This window comes from Lepidochelys kempii, chromosome 2 (genome assembly GCF_965140265.1).
Source record: "Lepidochelys kempii isolate rLepKem1 chromosome 2, rLepKem1.hap2, whole genome shotgun sequence".
NCBI classification, from domain to species: Eukaryota; Metazoa; Chordata; order Testudines; family Cheloniidae; genus Lepidochelys; species Lepidochelys kempii.
In genome coordinates, this window is record NC_133257.1 from 66,604,700 (window position 1) to 66,625,640 (window position 20,941).

At 42.7% G+C, this 20,941-nt stretch overlaps 1 protein-coding gene across 2 annotated transcripts in view; it reads left to right on the forward strand.

The window, feature by feature from the left end:
• TOX (thymocyte selection associated high mobility group box) overlaps positions 1–20,941 on the forward strand; it is a 277,868-nt gene that overhangs the window by 201,110 nt on the left and 55,817 nt on the right. Inside the window, exon 4 of one of the 2 annotated variants that reach the window (XM_073331081.1) lies at positions 19,480–19,758. The exons of the other annotated variant lie outside the window; for it this stretch is intronic. Within the exon in view, the coding sequence (XP_073187182.1) occupies positions 19,480–19,758 (279 nt within the window). The remainder of the gene's footprint in view (positions 1–19,479; positions 19,759–20,941) is intronic. 2 annotated transcript variants of the gene reach the window in all.

Below are 20,941 nucleotides of genomic sequence, written 5' to 3' on the forward strand. Positions count from 1 at the left end.
GTAACTTCATGGAGGCTTCACACATTGAAGAATCAAGCTGACATTCTTTTAAATTCACATATCCAAAAATATGGCTTACAAACCTGAAAATAAGATTGCTTTTGATCAGTAGTAAATACAATGCATGACCAATGCAGACTAAAATCACAGTCACTGTTTGGCTTAATGCAAAATAAAATGCAACATGAAATTATGGAAAGTAGTTGGGTATTTTGTTTTTGTTATTTTTTGCATTTCAGTGGATTCATTGGTGTTTAATATTTTAAAAGTAGTGTTCAAAATAATACCTCTTAGTAGGCCTTTGTTTTCAGTGAAATGAACAAATAAGACTTGCAGCTCAGCTCTTTATTCAGTAAGTGCAATGTGTATGGATTCCCTCCCCACTGCCAATAAAAAATAATCTTTTAACAGAATTCTTCCTTTAAATGGTTAATATAGGATCAACAGCTAATACAATGCCACTGCTTCCATTTGAGGGAGATGGTTTCTAAAAGAAATGATTCGCTAAAATAAGGATTATTTTTTAAACATGCAGAAAGGTCCGAATCCTGTTCCCCTGCCACCCACATTCTCAATATATGGAATGCCCTTCATGCAGCAGAACCAGTGAGATTCCACATCACAGTGCCGGGGAAGGAAGGATATCCATGCAGAGGATCCAGACCTCTGTGTGCTACAGAGTCCAGCTATGTGGGGAATCCGACACAGTCACTGTGACTGAGGTCAGAGTGGGGAGCAATGTGGATCTTACAGTCCCTTTCACACCATTAGGGAGCACTAGAGCCACAGATCTTACGTCAGCCCTTCTGCTGTAGTAGCTGTTACAGAGTGGCCCCTTGGCTAGAGGGCCTTACACCCTGGAGATCCCTAGTACCTAGCGAAGTTATTAAGGCTGGGCACAGAATTTAGTAATAAAACATTAAACTCCAAGAACAGCAAATTCTTCCTTTGGAAGGACAAATGGAACTCTTCTTGAAGTAAAGAGGAATTATAGGAACACACTGAAGAGCAGAATTTAGCCTTAAGGGATATACTCTTGCATTCCTCACAAGTGCACCTTTCTTTTAAGAACTTGTTTCCATCTGAAATACCATAAATTAATAATTTCCCAGTGCTGTGCCCAGTCCTGCAGTCTTCAGAAGGACTGGCCATTCCGAGTGCTTGAACTTAATGACAACTGTATGTGTGGGATGGGGGATGGGAAAGCAAAATTCAACATCTGTCCTTGGAATTTGTTGCTGCGTGTTGGGATACTTCAGACAGTACAGCATTAGGAATGTGCAGGTTCAGAAGGGGATGGGGGAAAAAAAGGGGAAGAACTGGGTAGATGTACAATATGAATTCACAAAGTCTGATACGCAGTTATACTTCATCAATGTTATGTTTTGTCCATCTGTGTTTTTTCTCAGGTACTTATCATTAATGTGCAAGTCTGATAGCTTCAGTTTGGTCAACCATCTCTTATAAAGATTATGTTCAATGACACACTGACGGGTCCAGTATAGGAACCTGTGTGGCATAGAATTCCTAGGGGTTACTATGCCATTCTTCAAAGACTTTCTGCTGTACAAGTCATTAGCAAATGCACATATCCATTCTTCCATCTCTATAATCATAGTTTGAGGCATACAAACACTTGCATCCCAAACCAATCACTTGCACAGAAAAAGTTTGGTTTTACAATCGTTTTCAATTATTATACTCAGGTACAATCACAAATTGTCCTGTTATCCCATCATTTTAAAAGATTCTTAGAAATTCACTTTAATTTTAAAACCAAAAATTCTAATATTTTCAAATTATTCAAAATGAAGCATTGCTTTTAAAATGCTATACAACCCAGTCCCTGGGTTAGAATGTTTAGTGTGCGATTCTACCATATCTCACTGCAGACATATTTATTGCCAATCTTTAAAAAATGCCTTTGGTTAAATTCAGGTGCCTGGTGCATTTGTAACCTCCTGGGTGTGGTGTTCTGTCCCCTTTAGTGGCACTGAGACCACTTAGAGATTAATGAGTCTGCTACAGCCTTAACTAAGAGCCATGTGGTTTTTAGCTCATGCATTTAGCTCCAGAGGTCCCAGGTTTGACCCTGCCCGACAACGACCAGGGTCTGTCAGTGTTACACATTGACTTCAATGGAAGCCACACACACAACTGAGGGAAGAATCTGGCCCTTCTAGTCAATGCCTTACAATAATATTCAGTTACAAGAAGCTATTTGTGGCCCCACTTCTGCAAAGTGCTGAGCATCCTTCACTCTCATGGGTACCGATCATCCCCACAGTGCAAAGCTGCTAGAACACCTGGCTGAATCAGCTACTGGGGTTTCCATTAGTGTGGGGAGAAATCCCCATGTGGCTTAAAGTTAATATAATGACTCTAAACTAACCTCCTTTACCTCCTGACACAGGGAGAAAGGGAAAGTGGGCAAGGTACTTTTGTATTCTGGTTACCATTGGCTGCGAGGGGAGAGGATGAGAGAACAAACAACATGTGACAGATGTTTCTTAATGCACTGTGGGAAGGTACTCAGACAGGATGATCATGAATGTGGTATGAGAACCTGAATAGAATAAAATGGCCCATTGGGGCCATGGGTATCTAGAAGCCTCATGTTGGGGACTGGACAGTTTGCTGTCAGTCCCAGGATCAAGGGATTGCAGAGATGCCAGTAGTCACCATTGCTTCCCTTATCCTTCTCTAGTCCTGTACCAAATACAGCTAGACTTGGTCCATTGTCTTCAATACGAGATGAAGGCTCTCAGGACCTCACTGGATATTACCCTACAAAAGAATGTTGATGAATGAAATTACTACTATTCCTCACCAACACTTCTCAGTCTATTTTTCATTCTTAGACATAATAGCTTCAGGTCCCCTGGATCCTTTATGGGAACCAATGTTGCTTTGCATAGCCTCTTCTCAGTCTCTTTTTGACTGCATTTGTTTTACAGAATAGCTATTGATTCAGGTGTGTTTGACTGAATCTGTTTGAATATACTGCTGATTCAAGATTCCTGTAGAGTTAAAGCATATTTGTCTTTCTCGTGAATAATTGCTAAAATATAAAACTAGGCTATAGTTATTTGTTAAATGCAATGGAGAGTTAATATTGTTATCAGAAAATATGTGCAAAAAATATTTGACTTACACTTCTTGGATCCTACTGGTCTGGTGTCAACCTACACCTGCTGTTGACCCTGTAAGCATTAGACACTTTTAAAAAAAGATAACACAAATTATTCACCATTAATACTTTAAAATTAGTCAGTATTAAAACCCTAATCATTTGCTGAGAGGATCCAAATTAGTGAACTTTGCAAGATCAAACAAAACTGAAGATATTTGTCCAAATTAACGTGGAAACATGCATCCAGAATATACTAAATGAACATGTGTGCTCCTGTAATAATAATTTTATTATCTTCAACTTGCAGGCTAGAGTTTTAATTATGACCCTTTTATATCAGTGGAAACCATGTATGTGGGATTAAAAACCTATTTCTTTAACTAGTATAGTTAAAGACTGTGGTGTGATACATTCTATGCTGCAACTTTTATAAAAACCAGAGAACACTTCTAATAACACTTTTCTAATTTCATGGTTCAGTGCACAGTCAGTAAAGATTTAAATAATTCAGAAAGAAAGCCTATTCTGTTTCTTTATTAGAAGTTTGAGTCAGGCAAATTCTTTGACATTTAATAGGTTTTTAACCCTTTTAATAACTTCTTATAATGAAATTTATTGGAGGTTGTTTTAAATAAAGGGTTATTGTATTAAATTGAATAGAAGTCAGTAGGTGTTTTGTTTTTTTGTAATGATTGGTTTTGAGTCCTTGGCCCTGTGTGACCCAAAGGATATTAAAGAATAAAGTAGAAAGGAATGTTAATAGTCACAAAATCGTGTACCAAGACATATAGAAACTGTATATTGTCATTATATTATTGTGCTATAACATTTTTCAATCAAATTTGAGTATTTAATTGTTTTAAAGGAGCTTACGGTCACTTACCATGTCAGTGCTATATAAGGCAACCTAACATGGCTTTATTTTTTTTAACAGAATGAGTTTAGAAGGTTTTAAGTAGAAAACTTAATAACAGATTCTTTTTCTTATGCTTCCCTCGTCTAGGGTTCATTTTACTTTCAAGGTTTCTGTTTTAAATTTTTAAAAGATTTTTGAATGATACTTTCATTGTACCCATGATATATAAAATGCACACAGGATGACACTGAGGTATTCCCCAAATGCCCACCTCTTTTTCCTTAAAACTTTTAGCAGTCAGTTGACTTTACATATATATATATGCATGATGCTTCTGGTGTTAATCTGTGCGGTGTTTTAACTTTTCAATTGTATTTACTACTTCTCTGTAGTCATTCTACATTAACTGCAGTTTCTTTACAAGGCTTTCCTAGGAGTCATCCTTTGAGATATGTATAATAAGCAGAGATAGGTCTGAATTGCTAAATTTGGACCTAGATTTCAGTTCCCTCCCATCTCTCCCTTTCCCTCACCCCAGACACAAAGATTTAGGAGTGTTTGGATCTGGAGGGTTATTCATCCAAATATATAGTTACAAGAGACATTAATCAAATTTGGATTCAGATCTGCGTTCAGATTTCAAAACCCTCCAGAGATACAGAGGTCATTTTTGACTCTTCCTGCCCTTCAAATCCAGATTGTCAGCCATCCCTGATATTTCTCTCTATATAATTACACACCATTAAGAAAAAAAACATGAAAATACTTAAGTTGTCTTTCAAAATCTGTTTCAACTAATCTGGAAACACAGACACTAAAATCCTTTAATTATAATTGTACGATTATTGCATGGCCTTACTACAAGACAGAATGAAGGACCTTTGCATGCATCCTGAACTGTGAATTTCTGCCTAAACTGTGCATTTCTGCCTGAACTGGGTATTTCCATACTTAAACATGTTTGGATCTCTCTTAAATTTGGATTTCTGGGGTGTTATAATTGTGGTATTTTGGATAATTACAAAACACATGAGATGTTTTTACCTTACCTTATTGATATTGATTGACACAGGGAAGAAAGGTAAGCAGCAGGATACGGACCCTAGACCTCAGGAAAGCAGACTTCGACTCCCTCAGGGAACGAATGGGTAGGATCCCCTGGGGGACTAACATGAAGGGGAAAGGAGTCCAGGAGAGCTGGCTGTATTTCAAGGAATCCCTGTTGAGGTTACAGGGACAAACCATCCCGATGTGTTGAAAGAATAGTAAATATGGCAGGCGATCAGCTTGGCTTAACGGTGAAATCCTAGCGGATCTTAAACATAAAAAAGAAGCTTACAAGAAGTGGAAGGTTGGACATATGACCAGGGAGGAGTATAAAAATATTGCTCGGGCATGTAGGAATGAAATCAGGAGGGCCAAATCGCACCTGGAGCTGCAGCTAGCGAGAGATGTTAAGAGTAACAAGAAGGGTTTCTTCTGGTATGTTGGCAACAAGAAGAAAGCCAAGGAAAGTGTGGGCCCCTTAATGAATGAGGGAGGCAACCTAGTGACAGAGGATGTGGAAAAAGCTAATGTACTCAATGCTTTTTTTGCCTCTGTCTTCACTAACAAGGTCAGCTCCCAGACAGCTGCGCTGGGCATCACAACATGGGGAATAGATGGCCAGCCCTCTGTGGAGAAAGAGGTGGTTAGGGACTATTTAGAAAAGCTGGACATACACAAGTCCATGGGGCCGGACGAGTTGCATCCGAGAGTGCTAAAGGAATTGGTGGCTGTGATTGCAGAGCCATTGGCCATTATCTTTGAAAACTTGTGGCGAACGGGGGAAGTCCCGGATGACTGGAAAAAGGCTAATGTAGTGCCAATCTTTAAAAAAGGGAAGAAGGAGGATCCTGGGAACTACAGGCCAGTCAGCCTCACCTCAGTCCCCGGAAAAATCATGGAGCAGGTCCTCAAAGAATCAATCCTGAAGCACTTATATGAGAGGAAAGTGATCAGGAACAGTCAGCATGGATTCACCAAGGGAAGGTCATGCCTGACTAATCTAATCGTCTTCTATGATGAGATTACTGGTTCTGTGGATGAAGGGAAAGCAGTGGATGTATTGTTTCTTGACTTTAGCAAAGCTTGTGACACGGTCTCCCACAGTATTCTTGTCAGCAAGTTAAGGAAGTATGGGCTGGATGAATGCACTATAAGGAGGGTATAAAGTTGGCTAGATTGTCGAGCTCAATGGGTAGTGATCAATGGCTCCATGTCTAGTTGGCAGCCGGTGTCAAGTGGAGTACCCCAGGGGTCGGTCCTGGGGCCGGTTTTGTTCAATATCTTCATAAATGATCTGGAGGATGGTGTGGATTGCACTCTCAGCAAATTTGCGGATGATACTAAACTGGGAGGAGTGGTAGATACGCTGGAGGGGAGGGATAGGATACAGAAGGACCTAGACAAATTGGAGGATTGGGCCAAAAGAAATCTGATGAGGTTCAATAAGGATAAGTGCAGGGTCCTGCACTTAGGACGGAAGAACCCAATGCACAGCTACAGACTAGGGACCGAATGGCTAGGCAGCAGTTCTGCGGAAAAGGACCTAGGGGTGACAGTGGACGAGAAGCTGGATATGAGTCAGCAGTGTGCCCTTGTTGCCAAGAAGGCCAATGGCATTTTGGGATGTATAAGTAGGGACATAGCGAGCAGATCGAGGGACGTAATCGTCCCCCTCTATTCGACATTGGTGAGGCCTCATCTGGAGTACTGTGTCCAGTTTTGGGCCCCACACTACAAGAAGGATGTGGATAAATTGTAGAGAGTCCAGCGAAGGGCAACAAAAATGATTAGGGGTCTGGAACACGCGACTTATGAGGAGAGGCTGAGGGAACTGGGATTGTTTAGTCTGCGGAAGAGAAGAATGAGGGGGGATTTGATAGCTGCTTTCAACTACCGGAGAGGTGGTTCCAGAGAGGATGGTTCTAGACTATTCTCAGTGGTAGAAGAGGACAGGACAAGGAATAATGGTCTCAAGTTGCAGTGGGGGAGGTTTAGGTTGGATATTAAGAAAAACTTTTTCACTAAGAGGGTGGTGAAACACTGGAATGCGTTACCTAGGGAGGTGGTAGAATCTCCTTCCTTAGAAGTTTTTAAGGTCAGGCTTTACAAAGCCCTGGCTGAGATGATTTAATTGGGGATGGGTCCTGCTTTTAAGCAGGGGGTTGGACTAGATGACCTCCTGAGGTCCCTTCCAACCCTGATATTCTATGATTCTATGATATGTTCTCTGAAGTTCATCTCCATCTCGTTGTTGCCAGTTCTTTCAATTTTATCATGAGTCTTGTGAGATTTTCTGGTTTTCTTAAACCCTCAGCTTCTGGAGTGATATGTAATTATGTGAGAATCTCAATGTTCATGGCCTGAAAAATCTGTGGGTGCCAAGCCATAACAATTAACATGTCTTTGAGTCTTGCATGAAAAGCCAGGCTTATATCAGAAAACCAATGTTATATATCAGATCCAGGAATGGTTTGATGGATCCTGTCCCAGTCATTGCTTATATAAGAATATCAGGATAATATACCCAGATGGTCTCCCAGTTAGACATTTCCATGTTGGGGTCAAATTGGGTGTGTTCACGTTCATTTTAAAGTCATGGGAGGAAGGATAATGTGATCTTTAAGGCAGTCTATTTTCTCCAGTTGCTTAGGGCAAGTAATTAGAAGTACATTTTCAGCCAGCATGAAACTGCATTTCTCAGTTTTTGTGCCTACTTTGCACCTATGGCATGAATTTTAGGTGCAAACCTCAGTAGGTACATCTCTGACTACCTTATTTGAACTTGCAATCAGGTACTTACAGGTGCAGCTACTCACATTTGTTCCTATAATTGAAATGCAAGCACAAAAATGCAGATGTGTCCCAGTTTCCCCATCTGTAAAACAAGGATAAGAATACTTAGCTACCTTATGGGAATGTTGTATGGATAAATACATGAATATTTGTGAAGCATGATGAGCTCCTTGGGTGGAAAGTGATATAGAAATGCCAAGTACCATCATTATTAGATCATCAGAGAGTTCATTGAGGATGTCAAATAAGGACTATCCTTATTTTCTGTAACATCCAAATTTCTAATATTCTGATATCTTAAACTTCGTTCTCCAAGTTGAAATTTAGCCATCAGACTGCCTTACCTCAGTATCTTATTCAGCAAAGAGTGTTCAGCAACATAGCCCTCTGCAGCCTGCATACTGAATGTGAGGCCAAGACAGATTCACTTTGGTGAGTTTTGTAAATCTTTATTTGGAAGAAACCTAAGGAACATGAGTTTCTGTTTTCAAAGTAGCCTACGGTTGTGTTAGATATACATATAATGCTTACAAAGAATGGGGGATGTTCTTTCTGCACAATTATTACTGTCTATACAGAGCCATAGTCTTTCAGGTAAGAGGCCACTGTCCCTGCCCCAAGGAGCAAAGTGCACATATATAGCTTCCATAGATAAATACGGATAACTCAATGGAACTCTACCAAGTAACAGTATATTGAGCCAGTAGTGATATTTTGACTTTTTTTAGGGTTAAAGATCTGGGCCCATTCCTGGGTCTATGGCATTTTCTTCCAGACAATGGAAAAGTCTTTCAGGCGTGTGACATCAGAAAGTGACTGCAACTTCTTTTTGTATTGTAGACAGCAAACCGAGGCAAAACTGGCCAGAATGGGCACATGACTGGGGCAGCCCTGGGAATGCACTGATTCAGTGTATCCACTCTGTGACTTCTGTGGTGGGGCTTCAAATAGCCCAGACTGCAATCTGCAGCTGCATTCCCCTGGTAGAACCATCCAGCCTTTTACTCTGCCCTTTTCAGACAACATCACTTGTCTTCTCTTGCGAGGCCCAAGGGGAACAGCTGGTGAAGGGAAGAGTAATTTCCACCAGCATGGGCTTGGTATTTGAGCACCCAGCACAATGGGACCACAATCCTTATTTCGGCCTTTCGGCATGACTGCAATATAGATTGAGCTGTTCAGAACATTTAGGTCAAGTCCCTGCTCTGTAATGAAAAACTGCTCTGAATCAGGCAGAGTAGGGGTTTGAACCTGGGTCTCCCACATCTTAGGCCAGTATCCAGTCTGACACCTGCACATGTAGACACATACCTTCCTTGGGTTTTGTTTTCATTCCAATACTTTACAAAAACAAATTTCAAAACCTTGAAAGTTGCTGCAGAATAGAATTGTGGCCCTTTGGTCAGCTCTGAATATAAATATTTGCTGCTGCTTTTGCTACTTGGTTGCATTTAACTGCATACCTGTAAGGAATTTCAGGTGGGTCTGAGTATGTTGCATTGCTTAGAAAGCTTAAACTTTCCCATCAGTAGTCTAGAAAAGTGACATTCTCTACTGTTCATATCTGTTGTGAATTGCTTTCCATAGAGTAGTTTCATGATTATTTTAAATTAGTTTTAATGTGGTTAGGTGCCTGCTTTTATCAAAATCCAAGTATACAGAATGCATCTATGGAGAAGCTGCTCTCATCTCCATGGATGGTCCCATTGTATCCACTGTGGAGTGTGTGAGGATTTGGGAAGCCTATGCAGGAAGTGGCAAGGGTGGGTGGGAGACAGGACAGAGGCAATGCCAAGAGATCCACAGCTACATAGAGTCTCCTGTCTGTATCCCCACTTTCCTGCAGAGGGGATGCATTAGGGCCACAGCCTTGGGAGCCTTCTCTCCAGGCATCTACCCTCCACCCATTGTACTGTCTCAGGCTGGGCAGTGGTTTGAAGGTTTATTCCTTAGGGTTTGTCCTTACTACTGGCTAAATCGGCACGGCAGCGGCATTGATTTAGTGGGTCTCGTGAAGACACAATAAGTCGATGGCAGAGCACTTTCCTGTCATAGAATCATAGAATATCAGGGTTGGAAGGGACCTCAGGAGGTCATCTAGTCCAACCCCCTGCTCAAAAGCAGGACCCATCCCCAATTAAATCATCCCAGCCAGGGCTTTGTCAAGCCTGACCTTAAAAACTTCTAAGGAAGGAGATTCCACCACTTCCCTAGGCAACGCATTCCAGTGTTTCACCACCCTCCTAGTGAAAAAGTTTTTCCTAATATCCAACCTAAACCTCCCCCACTGCAACTTGAGACCATTACTCCTTGTCCTGTCCTCTTCCACCACTGAGAATAGTCTAGAACCATCCTCTCTGGAACCACCTCTCCGGTAGTTGAAAGCAGCTATCAAATCCCCCCTCATTCTTCTCTTCCGCAGATTAAACAATCCCAGTTCCCTCAGCCTCTCCTCATAAGTCGCGTGTTCCAGACCCCTAATCATTTTTGTTGCCCTTCGCTGGACTCTCTACAATTTATCCACATCCTTCTTGTAGTGTGGGGCCCAAAACTGGACACAGTACTCCAGATGAGGCCTCACCAATGTCAAATAGAGGGGGACGATCACGTCCCTCGATCTGCTCGCTATGCCCCTACTTATACATCCCAAAATGCCATTGGCCTTCTTGGCAACAAGGGCACACTGCTGACTCATATCCAGCTTCTCGTCCACTGTCACCCCTAGGTCCTTTTCTGCAGAACTGCTGCCTAGCCATTCGGTCCCTAGTCTGTAGCTGTGTATTGGGTTCTTCCGTCCTAAGTGCAGGACCCTGCACTTATCCTTATTGAACCTCATCAGATTTCTTTTGGCCCAATCCTCCAATTTGTCTAGGTCCCTCTGTATCCTATCCCTGCCCTCCAGCATATCTACCACTCCTCCCAGTTTAGTATCATCCGCAAATTTGCTGAGAGTGCAATCCACACCATCCTCCAGATCATTTATGAAGATATTGAACAAAACCGGCCCCAGGACTGACCCCTGGGGCACTCCACTTGACACCGGCTGCCAACTAGACATGGAGCCATTGATCACTACCCGTCGACTTCAGTACTCCTCCTCCTTGAGAGGCAGAAGCTATGTAGATGGGAGAGTGTTGCCCATTGATATAGTGCGATGTAGACACTGCTGTAAGTCTATCTAAGCTACATCAACTTCAGTTATATAATTTGTGTAACTTAACTAGCGTATCTTAGATCGACTTACCTCGTTAGTGTAAACTAGGCCTTAGTGTCTAAATTGGTATACAAATGCAAACTAAGGCTATGTTTACACTATGAAATTAGGTCGAATTTATAAAAGTCGATTTTTTAGAAATCGATTTTATACAATCGATTGTGTGTGTCCCTACTTAAGACCATTAAGACCATTAAGTCGGCGGAGTGCATCCACAGTACTGAGGCTAGCTTCGACTTCCGGAGCGTTGGACTGTGGGTAGCTATCCCACAGTTCCCGCAGTCTCCATTGCCCGTTGGAATTCTGGGTTGAGATTCCAATGCCTGATGGGGCAAAAAACATTGTCGCGGGTGGTTCTGGGTACATGTGCTCAGGCCGCCTCCTCTCCCTCCCTTCTGTGAAAGCAATGGCAGACAATCGTTTTGCGCCTTTTTTCCTGGATTGTCTGTGCAGATGCCAAAGCACAGCAAGCATGGAGCCCGCTCAGCTTACCATCAACATACATCGCCTGGGTGCTGGCAGACTTGGGACTGCATTGCTACACAGCAGCAGCTCATTGCCTTGTGGCAGCAGCTGGTGCATTACAACTGGTAGCCGTCCTTGTCATCTCCTGGGTGCTCTTGGCAAGCCTCGGTGAGGTCGGTCGGGGCCCCTGGGCAGACATGGGTGCTCCTGGCAGACCTCGGTGAGATCTGTCAGGGACGCCTGGACATATATGGGAGTGACTCAGGTCATTCTCTTCTTTAAGTTTTGTCTCTTGGAGATTCAGTCCTGCCTGGAATATTGGCAGAGGGATAGCTCAGTGGTTTGAGCATTGGCTTGTTAAACCCAGGGTAATGAGTTCAATCCTTGAGGGGGCCATTCTGCCTCAGGCTGCTCTCCCAGTCAGCAGCACCCTGAGCACCCAGGAGATGATGACAGCTAGCAATCGTACTGCACCGTTTGCTGCCAGCCTACCCCTCGTTCCCCCCTCCGTGAAAGCAGTGGCCAACAATCGTTTCACACCTTTTTCCATGTGGGCACCATACTGCTGTCAGCATCGTCATCCACCCACTGCTTCCGCTGCCACTCTGCTCTCCTGCAGACGCCATACCACGGCAAGCATGAAGCCCACTCAGATCACCATGGCAGTTATGACTGTTCTAAACACCACGCACATTATCCAGCAGTATATGCAGAACCAGAACCTGCAAAATCAGGCGAGTAGGCGATGGCAGCGCGGTGAGGAGAGTGATGAGGACATGGACACAGACTTCTCTCAAAGTATGGGCCCTGGCAGTGTGGACATGATGGTGGTAATGGGGCACGTTCATGCTGTGGAACGCCAATTCTGGGCCCAGAAAACAAGCACAGACTGGTGGGACCACATAGTGTTGCAGGTCTGGGACGATTCCCAATGGCTGTGCAACTTTCGCATGCGTAAGGGCACTTTCATGGAACTTTGTGACTTGCTTTTCCCTGCCCTGAAGTGCCATAATATCAAGATGAGAGCAGCCCTCACAGTTCACAAGCGAATGGCGATAGCCCTGTGGAAGCTTGCAATGCCAGATAGCTACTGGTCAGTTGGGAATCAATTTGGAGTGGGCAAATCTACTGTGGAGGCTGCTGTGATCCAAGTAGCCAACACAATCACTGAGCTTCTGTTACCAAGGGTAGTGACTCTGGGAAATGTGCAGCTCATAGTGGATGGCTTTGCTGCAATGGGATTCCCTAACTGTGGTGGGGCGATAGACGGAACCCATCTCCCTATCTTGGCACCGGAGCACCAAGGCAGCGAATACATAAACCAAAAGGGGTACTTTTCAATGGTGTTGCAAGCACTGGTGGATCACAAGGGACATTTCACCAACATCAGTGTGGGATGACTGGGAAAGGTACATGACCCTCGCATCTTCAGGAATTCTGGTCTGTTTCAACAGCTGCAGCAAGGGACTTTCTTTCCAGACCAGAAAATAACAACTGGGGATGTTGAAATGCCTATAGTTATCCTTGGGGACCCAGCCTACCCCTTAATGCCATGGCTCATGAAGCCGTACACAGGCAGCCTGGACAATAGTCAGGAGCTGTTCAACTACAGGCGGAGCAAGTGCAGAATGGTGGTAGAATGTGCATTTGGACGTTTAAAGGCGCGCTGGCGCAGTTTACTGAGTCGTTTAGACCTCAGCGAAACCAATATTCCCACTGTTATTACTGCTTGCTGTGCGCTCCACAATCTCTGTGAGAGTAAGGGGGAGACATTTATGGCGGGGTGAGAGGTTGAGGCAAATCGCCTGGCTGCTGGTTACGCACAGCCAGACACCAGGGCGGTTAGAAGAGCACAGGAGGGTGCGGTACGCATCAGAGAAGCTTTGAAAACCAGTTTCATGACTGGCCAGGCTACGGTGTGAAAGTTCTGTTTGTTTCTCCTTGATGAAACCCCGCCCCCTTGGTTCACTCTACTTCCCTGTAAGCCAACCGCCATCCCCTCCTCCCTTCGATCACTGCTTGCAGAGGCAATAAAGTCATTGTTGCTTCATGTTCATGCATTCTTTATTAAGTCATCACACAAATAGGAGGATAAGTGCCAAGGTAGCCTGGGAGGGGTGGAGGAGGAGGGAAGGACAAGGCCACACTGCACTTTAAAACTTATTGAATGCCAGCTTTCAGTTGCTTGGGCAGTCCTCTGGGGTGGAGTGGTTGGGTGCCCGGAGGCCCCCCCACCACGTTCTTGGGCGTCTGGGTGAGGAGGCTATGGAACTTGGGGAGGAGGGCGGTTGGTTACACAGGGGCTGTAGCGCGGGTCTGTGCTCATGCTGCTTTTCCTGCACCTCAGCCATACGCCAGCGCATATCACTTTGATCCTCCAGTAGCCTCAACACTGACTCCTGCCTCTGTCAGCAAGCTGACACCACCTATCATCTCCAACCCGCCACCTGTCCTCACGTTCATATTGTGCTTTCCTGGACTCTGACATTGCTTGCCTCCACGCATTCTGCTAGGCTCTTTCAGTGTGGGAGGACTGCATGAGCTCAGAGAACATTTCATCGCGAGTGCTTTTTTTTCACCTTCTAATCTTCACTAGCCTCTGGGACGGAGATGATAGGGGGAACATTGAAACATTTGCAGCTGTGAGAGGGAAAAAAAAGGGAGAGTAGTAGTTAAAAAGACATTTTAGAGAACAATGGGTAGACTCTTTCAGGGTGAACCTTGCTGTTAACATTACATAGCACATGTGCATTCGGTACAAGGTCACATTTAGCCTCTTATATTGAGGGTCTCCCAGTTTGGTGTGAGAGATCACACATGCAGGGCCGGCAGGCAACAGAATTCGGCTTGCAGGCAGCCATGGTAAGCCACAATCTTTTGGCTTCTTTAACCTTCATAACATGTGGGAATGGTTTCAAACAGCAGCGCCCTCATTTCCCCTACCAAGCAGCCATTAGATTGGCCATTTAAAATGGGTTGGCAATTTAAAAGGAGGGGCTGTGGTTTTCAGGTTAACGTGCAGCACAAACCCAGCTAACCCCCACACACACACCCAATTCTCTGGGATGATGGCTTCACTCCTACCCCCACCACGTGGTTAACAGCGGGGAAGATTTCTGTTCAATCACAGGCAAACAGCCCAGCAGGAATGGCCACCTCTGAATGTCCCCTTAATAAAATTACACTATTTCAACCAGGTGACCATGAATGATATCAGTCTCCTGAGGGTAACACAGAGAGATAAAGAACGGATGTTGTTTGAATGCCAGCAAACACTGGGACCGTACGCTGCAATGCTTTGTTCTGCAATGACTCCAGACTACATGCTACTGGCCTGGCGTGGTAAAGTGTCCTAACATGGAGGACGGAATAAGGCTGCCCTCTCCAGAAACCTTTTGCAAAGTCTTTGGGAGTACATCTAGGAGAGCTTTATGCAGATTTCCTGGAGGATTTCTGGTCCATCCCCAGACACATTAACAGACTTTTCCAGTAGCTGTACTGACCGCAAATTAATCATTAAACATGCTTGTTTTTAAGCCACGTATTTTATTTACAAAGGTACACTCACCAGAGACAGGTGCCTTGCAGGTCCAGGAGCCCGCCTTGGGTGGGTTTGGGGGGTACTGGCTCCAGGTCCAGGGTGAGAAACAGTTCCTGGCTCTCGGGGAAAATGGTTTCTCTGCTTGCTTGCTGTGCGCTATCTTCAACCTCCTCCTCATCATCATCTTCCTCATCCCCAAAAAGCGCATCCCTGTTGTGTGATAATCCATTGACGGAGTCAAAGCACGGGTGGGGTAGTGGTGGCTGCACCCCCTAGAATGTCATGCAGCTCATCATAGAAGCGGCATGTTTGGGGCTCTGAACTGGAGCGGCCGTTCGCCTCTCTGGTTTTTTGGTAGGCTTGCCTGAGCTCCTTAAGTTTCACGTGGCACTGCTGCGGGTCCCTGTTATAGCCTCTGTCCTTCATGCCCTTGGAGATTTTTTCAAATGTTTGGGCATTTCGTCTTTTGGAATGGAGTTCTGATAGCACAGATTCATCTCCCCATACAGCGATCAGATCCATGTTCAGTCCATGCTGAAGCTCTTTTGCGATTCTGGGACTCCATCATGGTCACCTGCTGACAAGATCTGCACTCACCTGAAGCTTGCCATGCTGGCCAAACAGGAAATGAGACTCAAAAGTTCACGGGCCTTTTCCTGTCTACCTGGCCAGTGCATCTGAGTTGAGAGCCCTATCCAGAGCAGTCACAATGGAGCACTCTGGGATAGCTCCCGGAGGCCAATACCGTCGAATTGCGACCACACTACCCCAAATTCGACCCGGCAAGGTTGATTTCAGTGCTAATGCCCTCATTGGGGGAGGAGTACAGAAATCGATTTTAAGATCCCCTTAAGTTGAAGTAAATGGCTTTGTCTTGTGGACAGGTACAGGGTTAAATCGATCTAACGCTGCTAAATTCAACCTACACTCGTAGTGTAGACCAGGGGTAAGAAGGCATTCTTCATGTTTCTTACTCATATTTCTGCAAAGAGAAAAGGAGTACTTGTGGCACCTTAGATAAATTTGTTAGTCTCTAAGGTGCCACAAGTACTCCTTTTCTTTTTGCGGATACAGACTAACACAGCTGCTACTCTGAAACATTTCTGCAAAGGTAAGTGAAATACTGTAGCTGTTGTTAATGGAAACCTATATCCATGTGTTTTAAAAATTCACGGGAAAAGTTGGTTGCATCTGAAATCCAAAACATTATAGGGTGTCAATAGATTATATAATGAGGTGTTAATAACCAGAGAGACAAGGTGGGTGAGGTAATGTCTTTTTTGGTGGAAGAGATAAGCCTTTGAGGTACAGAGAACTCTTCTTCACGTCTGGGAAAAGTAGTCAGTATGTCACAGCAAATACAAGGTGTAACAGATTGTTAAGCATAATGAGTTAACACATGTTACAAGAGACCATTCAAGATGTAGTGGGCAATTAACACCTCTGCAATCGTAGGATAAATGAAGGTTAGCCGGTTAGAGGTTGTTGTAATAAGCCATAAATCCAGTGTCTTTACCAAATCCATGATTTTTAGTGTCTGGGAAAGTTATTAATTTAAGCTCCTAGGCTCATCTTTTGAAGGTGTTGTGGAGGTTTCCTTTGAGGATGAGAACTGATAGATCAGGAATTGAGTGTTCGCTTTGTGAAACGTGTTCACCCATGGGTGATCTGGGTTTTTTTTGTCTTTCATCATTTTTCTGTGTGAGTTCATTCAAGAGTGTAATGATTGCCTGGTTTCACCCATATAAATGTTGTTGGGGTATTTGATGCTCTGAATGATGTACACCACATGTTGTGATAGCCAAATGTAAGACCCATGAATCTTGAAGGGTGTTGTGGGACATGTTGACCCTTGTAGCAGTGGAGCTGTATCTGCAGGTTTTGCATCTGTTGTTTTGGCAGGATCTAGTGCCACTTTGAGTTGGTTTGTCCTGGTCTTTGGGAAGCTTGCTTCTGATGATCAGTGTGACAAGACTGGGAGGTTTTAACAACCAATCAGTTTTGCTAGCCAATGATATGTTGTCAGTTAGCAAATACATTTTAGGTAAAAATAAACAACATGATATTATTACTCAATTTGTGTCCAGCTTTCACTGAGGCATATACTTGCACGGTCATTTGAAACATTGACAAAAATACTTGTTTAGGTTTTTTTAATAGTGCATTTTACAATAGTTGGAGTATTTCTAATGAAAAATTGACTTATTTTGCCTTTACAGCCTCCTTTAATATGTGAAGTCAAAAGGGTCTATTTTTAGCACTGATCTGTAGTTTCCTTAGATTGTCTGAGAGGTACCCACAAAAATAGTGTACAAAGGAGTAGTGTAAGCTCTATTCACAGTTTAACTCCAGCAGTGTTTCTCAGTGGCCCTAGGGATCGCACTCAACAATGTTCAGTGTCAAAAGATGACAGACAGGGGTAAATGGAAGGGTTTCAGAGATACCTCACTTTCCCTTGTTCTTGCTGCAACTGGCAAACTTCCAAGCCTTGCCTGCTAACACCACATAAAGCAGCAGCTGGTGAGTAACATTAGCAAATAAGGCCTCAGGGCTACCCATGTTCCAGTTCTCCATTCACCAACTGCTATTCAGTGAAACAGCTGGATCAGAAGAGATACAGCCAAGAAGTAGTTACTGTTTTATGTGTACAACTGTTTTGATATAGATTGTCTGCTAGAGGCAGAGATAATGATAGCTTTCAAGGCTAATATGTTTGACTAGGAGGGAAGCTGGTATTTGTAAAAAGGGAGCAGAAAGTCAGTAACAATCTTTAAAAATATAAATGTTTTCAAGATTCAAGCTCTCAGTTGATGCTGTGCACTGTTTTTTTTTTCAATGGGTTAGTTATTGAATGAACTTGAATTATGGGTATTGACAAACCTTTTGTATTTCAGAGATATTAATTCATAAAGCAGTACCAAGACTGTATTAAGAGAGGTTGTACCGTCAAAATCTACTTCAGATATCTTTTAGGACAACAAATGAATTTAAAATAGCAAGTATTCTCGATTCCAGGATATTTATTGGCATGATTCACTCTCTAAAAAATACACCAATTCAATCCACAAGCCTATAAATAACCTTTTGAAAAATCACTTATTCTGTCCATAATGTAAAAATTGCAACGATCATACTTGGGGTTTTGTTCCCAGTTCAATTCTAATTTCTTGTTGAAAAAGGATCTCACAGACTGGTATGCTACCCGGAGAGAGAGAGAATGCACATACACACACAAGTGCATGGGTGGGCGGGGGGGAAGAGAGTGGTGGGTTATAAATCTAAAGTAAAAATCATTGAGTGACATGCTACAAAAGGCTATCCATAAAATAACTATGGTTATATTAGTAGATTGGACTGTTATCACTTTTTCCCTAGTGCAATGATACTAATACATTGGTAATTTTTGTTAAATTCCACCAGATATATACGTCATGCTTTAATGATACAGACTAAGATAACTATATCCATTTCATTTTCAGCTTTGAATTGCCACTTCAACTTTAAATCACTCCCCAAAACATCTAACTGTAGAAACTGAGCTACTCTCTCTGTAGTTGTCTTATCTCAAGCTATGAGTTTGAGTACATTGGATAAGCATTATGGGATATCCTTTATAGTATCCGTGTATAGTACATTTGACCTCTGGATAAGTAAAGAGCTTCATCCTCCAATGCTTTTCATTCTAATCCTTGCAGAGACTGAATTCATTGCTTGAATTAAAAATGAGTCTCATTAATGCTAAAAAGCAGTGACCCAAATAGTAAAATGGATAAATTTGTCAACCTTGCAGCTTTAGCGTTTCAGGTTCATATATGACTGTTGCAGCAAATCAGTTCATTAGTCAATTAATCCACCTATTGATAGAGCCCTAAGTCTGTTTTCTGAATCTTAAAAATTAACATGTCTTGGGCAGTTCTAAGCAAGGTAAAACTGGACTTAGTACTAGAAGTTCAACTCCCTAGAACTTTCATCAAATATTGATCTAGATCTAAACTTGGCAGCTCAACTTCATCTCCATAAGATGGACAAGAACCCTCTTGAACTTTGATTCAAGATTCTGACATCTCTGTTTTGTATTATTATATTTCTTAAACTCACTTTTGACAGTTCCAAAGGACAGTTAACAAAGCGCCATATTCTTCAGTCCCTATGCAGGAAAAACTCTCAGTAAAGTCAAAGGGAGCTTTGCCTGTCCAAGGGCTGAAAAGAGCCTGCATGATTTAGCCCATAATAAACACTGTTCTGCAAAAGTTGGCTGTATAGGTATTCTGTGTATTCCTTACACCTCATACGTTTGAATTAAATATTCCCAGTTCTCTTAAATATGAAATAACCTGTAGATCAGAAGGGATTCCTTTTAAGGCCAAAGGGAACTTGGACATGATGGCATGATGATGGAAAATTATTGCTTTCCAATTTTCCTTTTGTAGATGCAAGATTTACGGAATGCAGAAGGAGCTCAATATAGTTCCCACCCTCAGATGGCAGCCATGAGACCAAGGGTTCAACCTGCAGAAATTAGGCAGCCAGGAATGATGCAGCATGGTCAGCTGACTACCATTAACCAATCACAGCTCAGTGCTCAGCTTGGTTTGAATATGGGTGGAAACAATGTTCCCCATAACTCTCCATCTCCACCTGGAAGCAAGTCTGCAACTCCCTCACCATCCAGTTCAGTCCATGAAGATGAAGGGGATGATACCTCTAAGGTATGGTTAGGCACTAGAAATAACAAATGGTGGCTGTTTTTAGGACTAGCTAAATGAATCAGTCTCTCTAAGTGTTATTTGGTATATGTGTACCTTAATTATGAAGGCTATAATTTATAAATTGCTGTCATCGAAATGAGACTTGTCAGTGAGGTACATACTGTAGCATGTGGTATTTTTACAAAAAGCATAAGGGGGCTAACTGATGTGAATAAAGGATTGGCTTTTACCTTAAACCTATCTTCTAGTCTCCAATCAGCCCTGAAAGCAACACAAGTGAACAACATCACACTTCTCTGAATGAGTAAAATGGAAGGTCTGCATAGTGAACTAAAGAATAAAGGAGAATATTTCTTACAGGAGTTTAATATAAAAATTGAATTTTTTCTCATGTATACAAAGTGCGTTTGTTCCAGGTCAAGGCTCAAGTTATTGCTAAGGAAGCATGGGATCGTGTGTACAGTTTGCTAGTGTTTGGCACTTGGCCGCAGGATGAGTAAATAGAAGACTAAAGCAACCAGAACAGAAGAATAGGAAAATATCTTCTAATACCATTAAAATTCATTTCTTGGAAAGGTTATATAGACGTCATGCCTTTACATTGTATGTAGCACTGGTGCTTCATGATGGTACATTTTACACCCATTAGTGTCACTACAAACATAATAAAATATAATAATATAATCATTTGGATAGCATTTTTGTGCAAAAATCTCAAAGTGCTTTGCAAAAGTGAGTGAGTATTATCTCCATTTTGCAGACAGGAAAACTGAGGCACAAAAAGGTTGTGACTTGCCACAAGATCACACAAGAGCTAGGAGCAGAGTCCGGATAAGAATTGAGGTGTCCTGACTCCCATTTCTGTGTTCTAATCACTAGAGAATGTTAACAGGCCTGTTATGTGGTAGCAGTAATAGGTGTGAGCATTGCCGGTTCTTATGGGGAAAAAAGTTGGGATTCATTGCAAAGATGTAGGGAGGAATGTCAAACAGAGGCAAAGTGAGTCACTGAGGAATATAATTCAGTCAAGAGTTGTATGTCTGATTTATTTTCGAGTTATATTTATGTTTTTCATGACTCAAACTGTAAAATAATCCTGTAATTGGCAAAATATAGTTCACTGTGTTCTGAATAAATTCTGATTACAAGTATTATTTCAGAACTTTCCCTTGATTTCACAAAC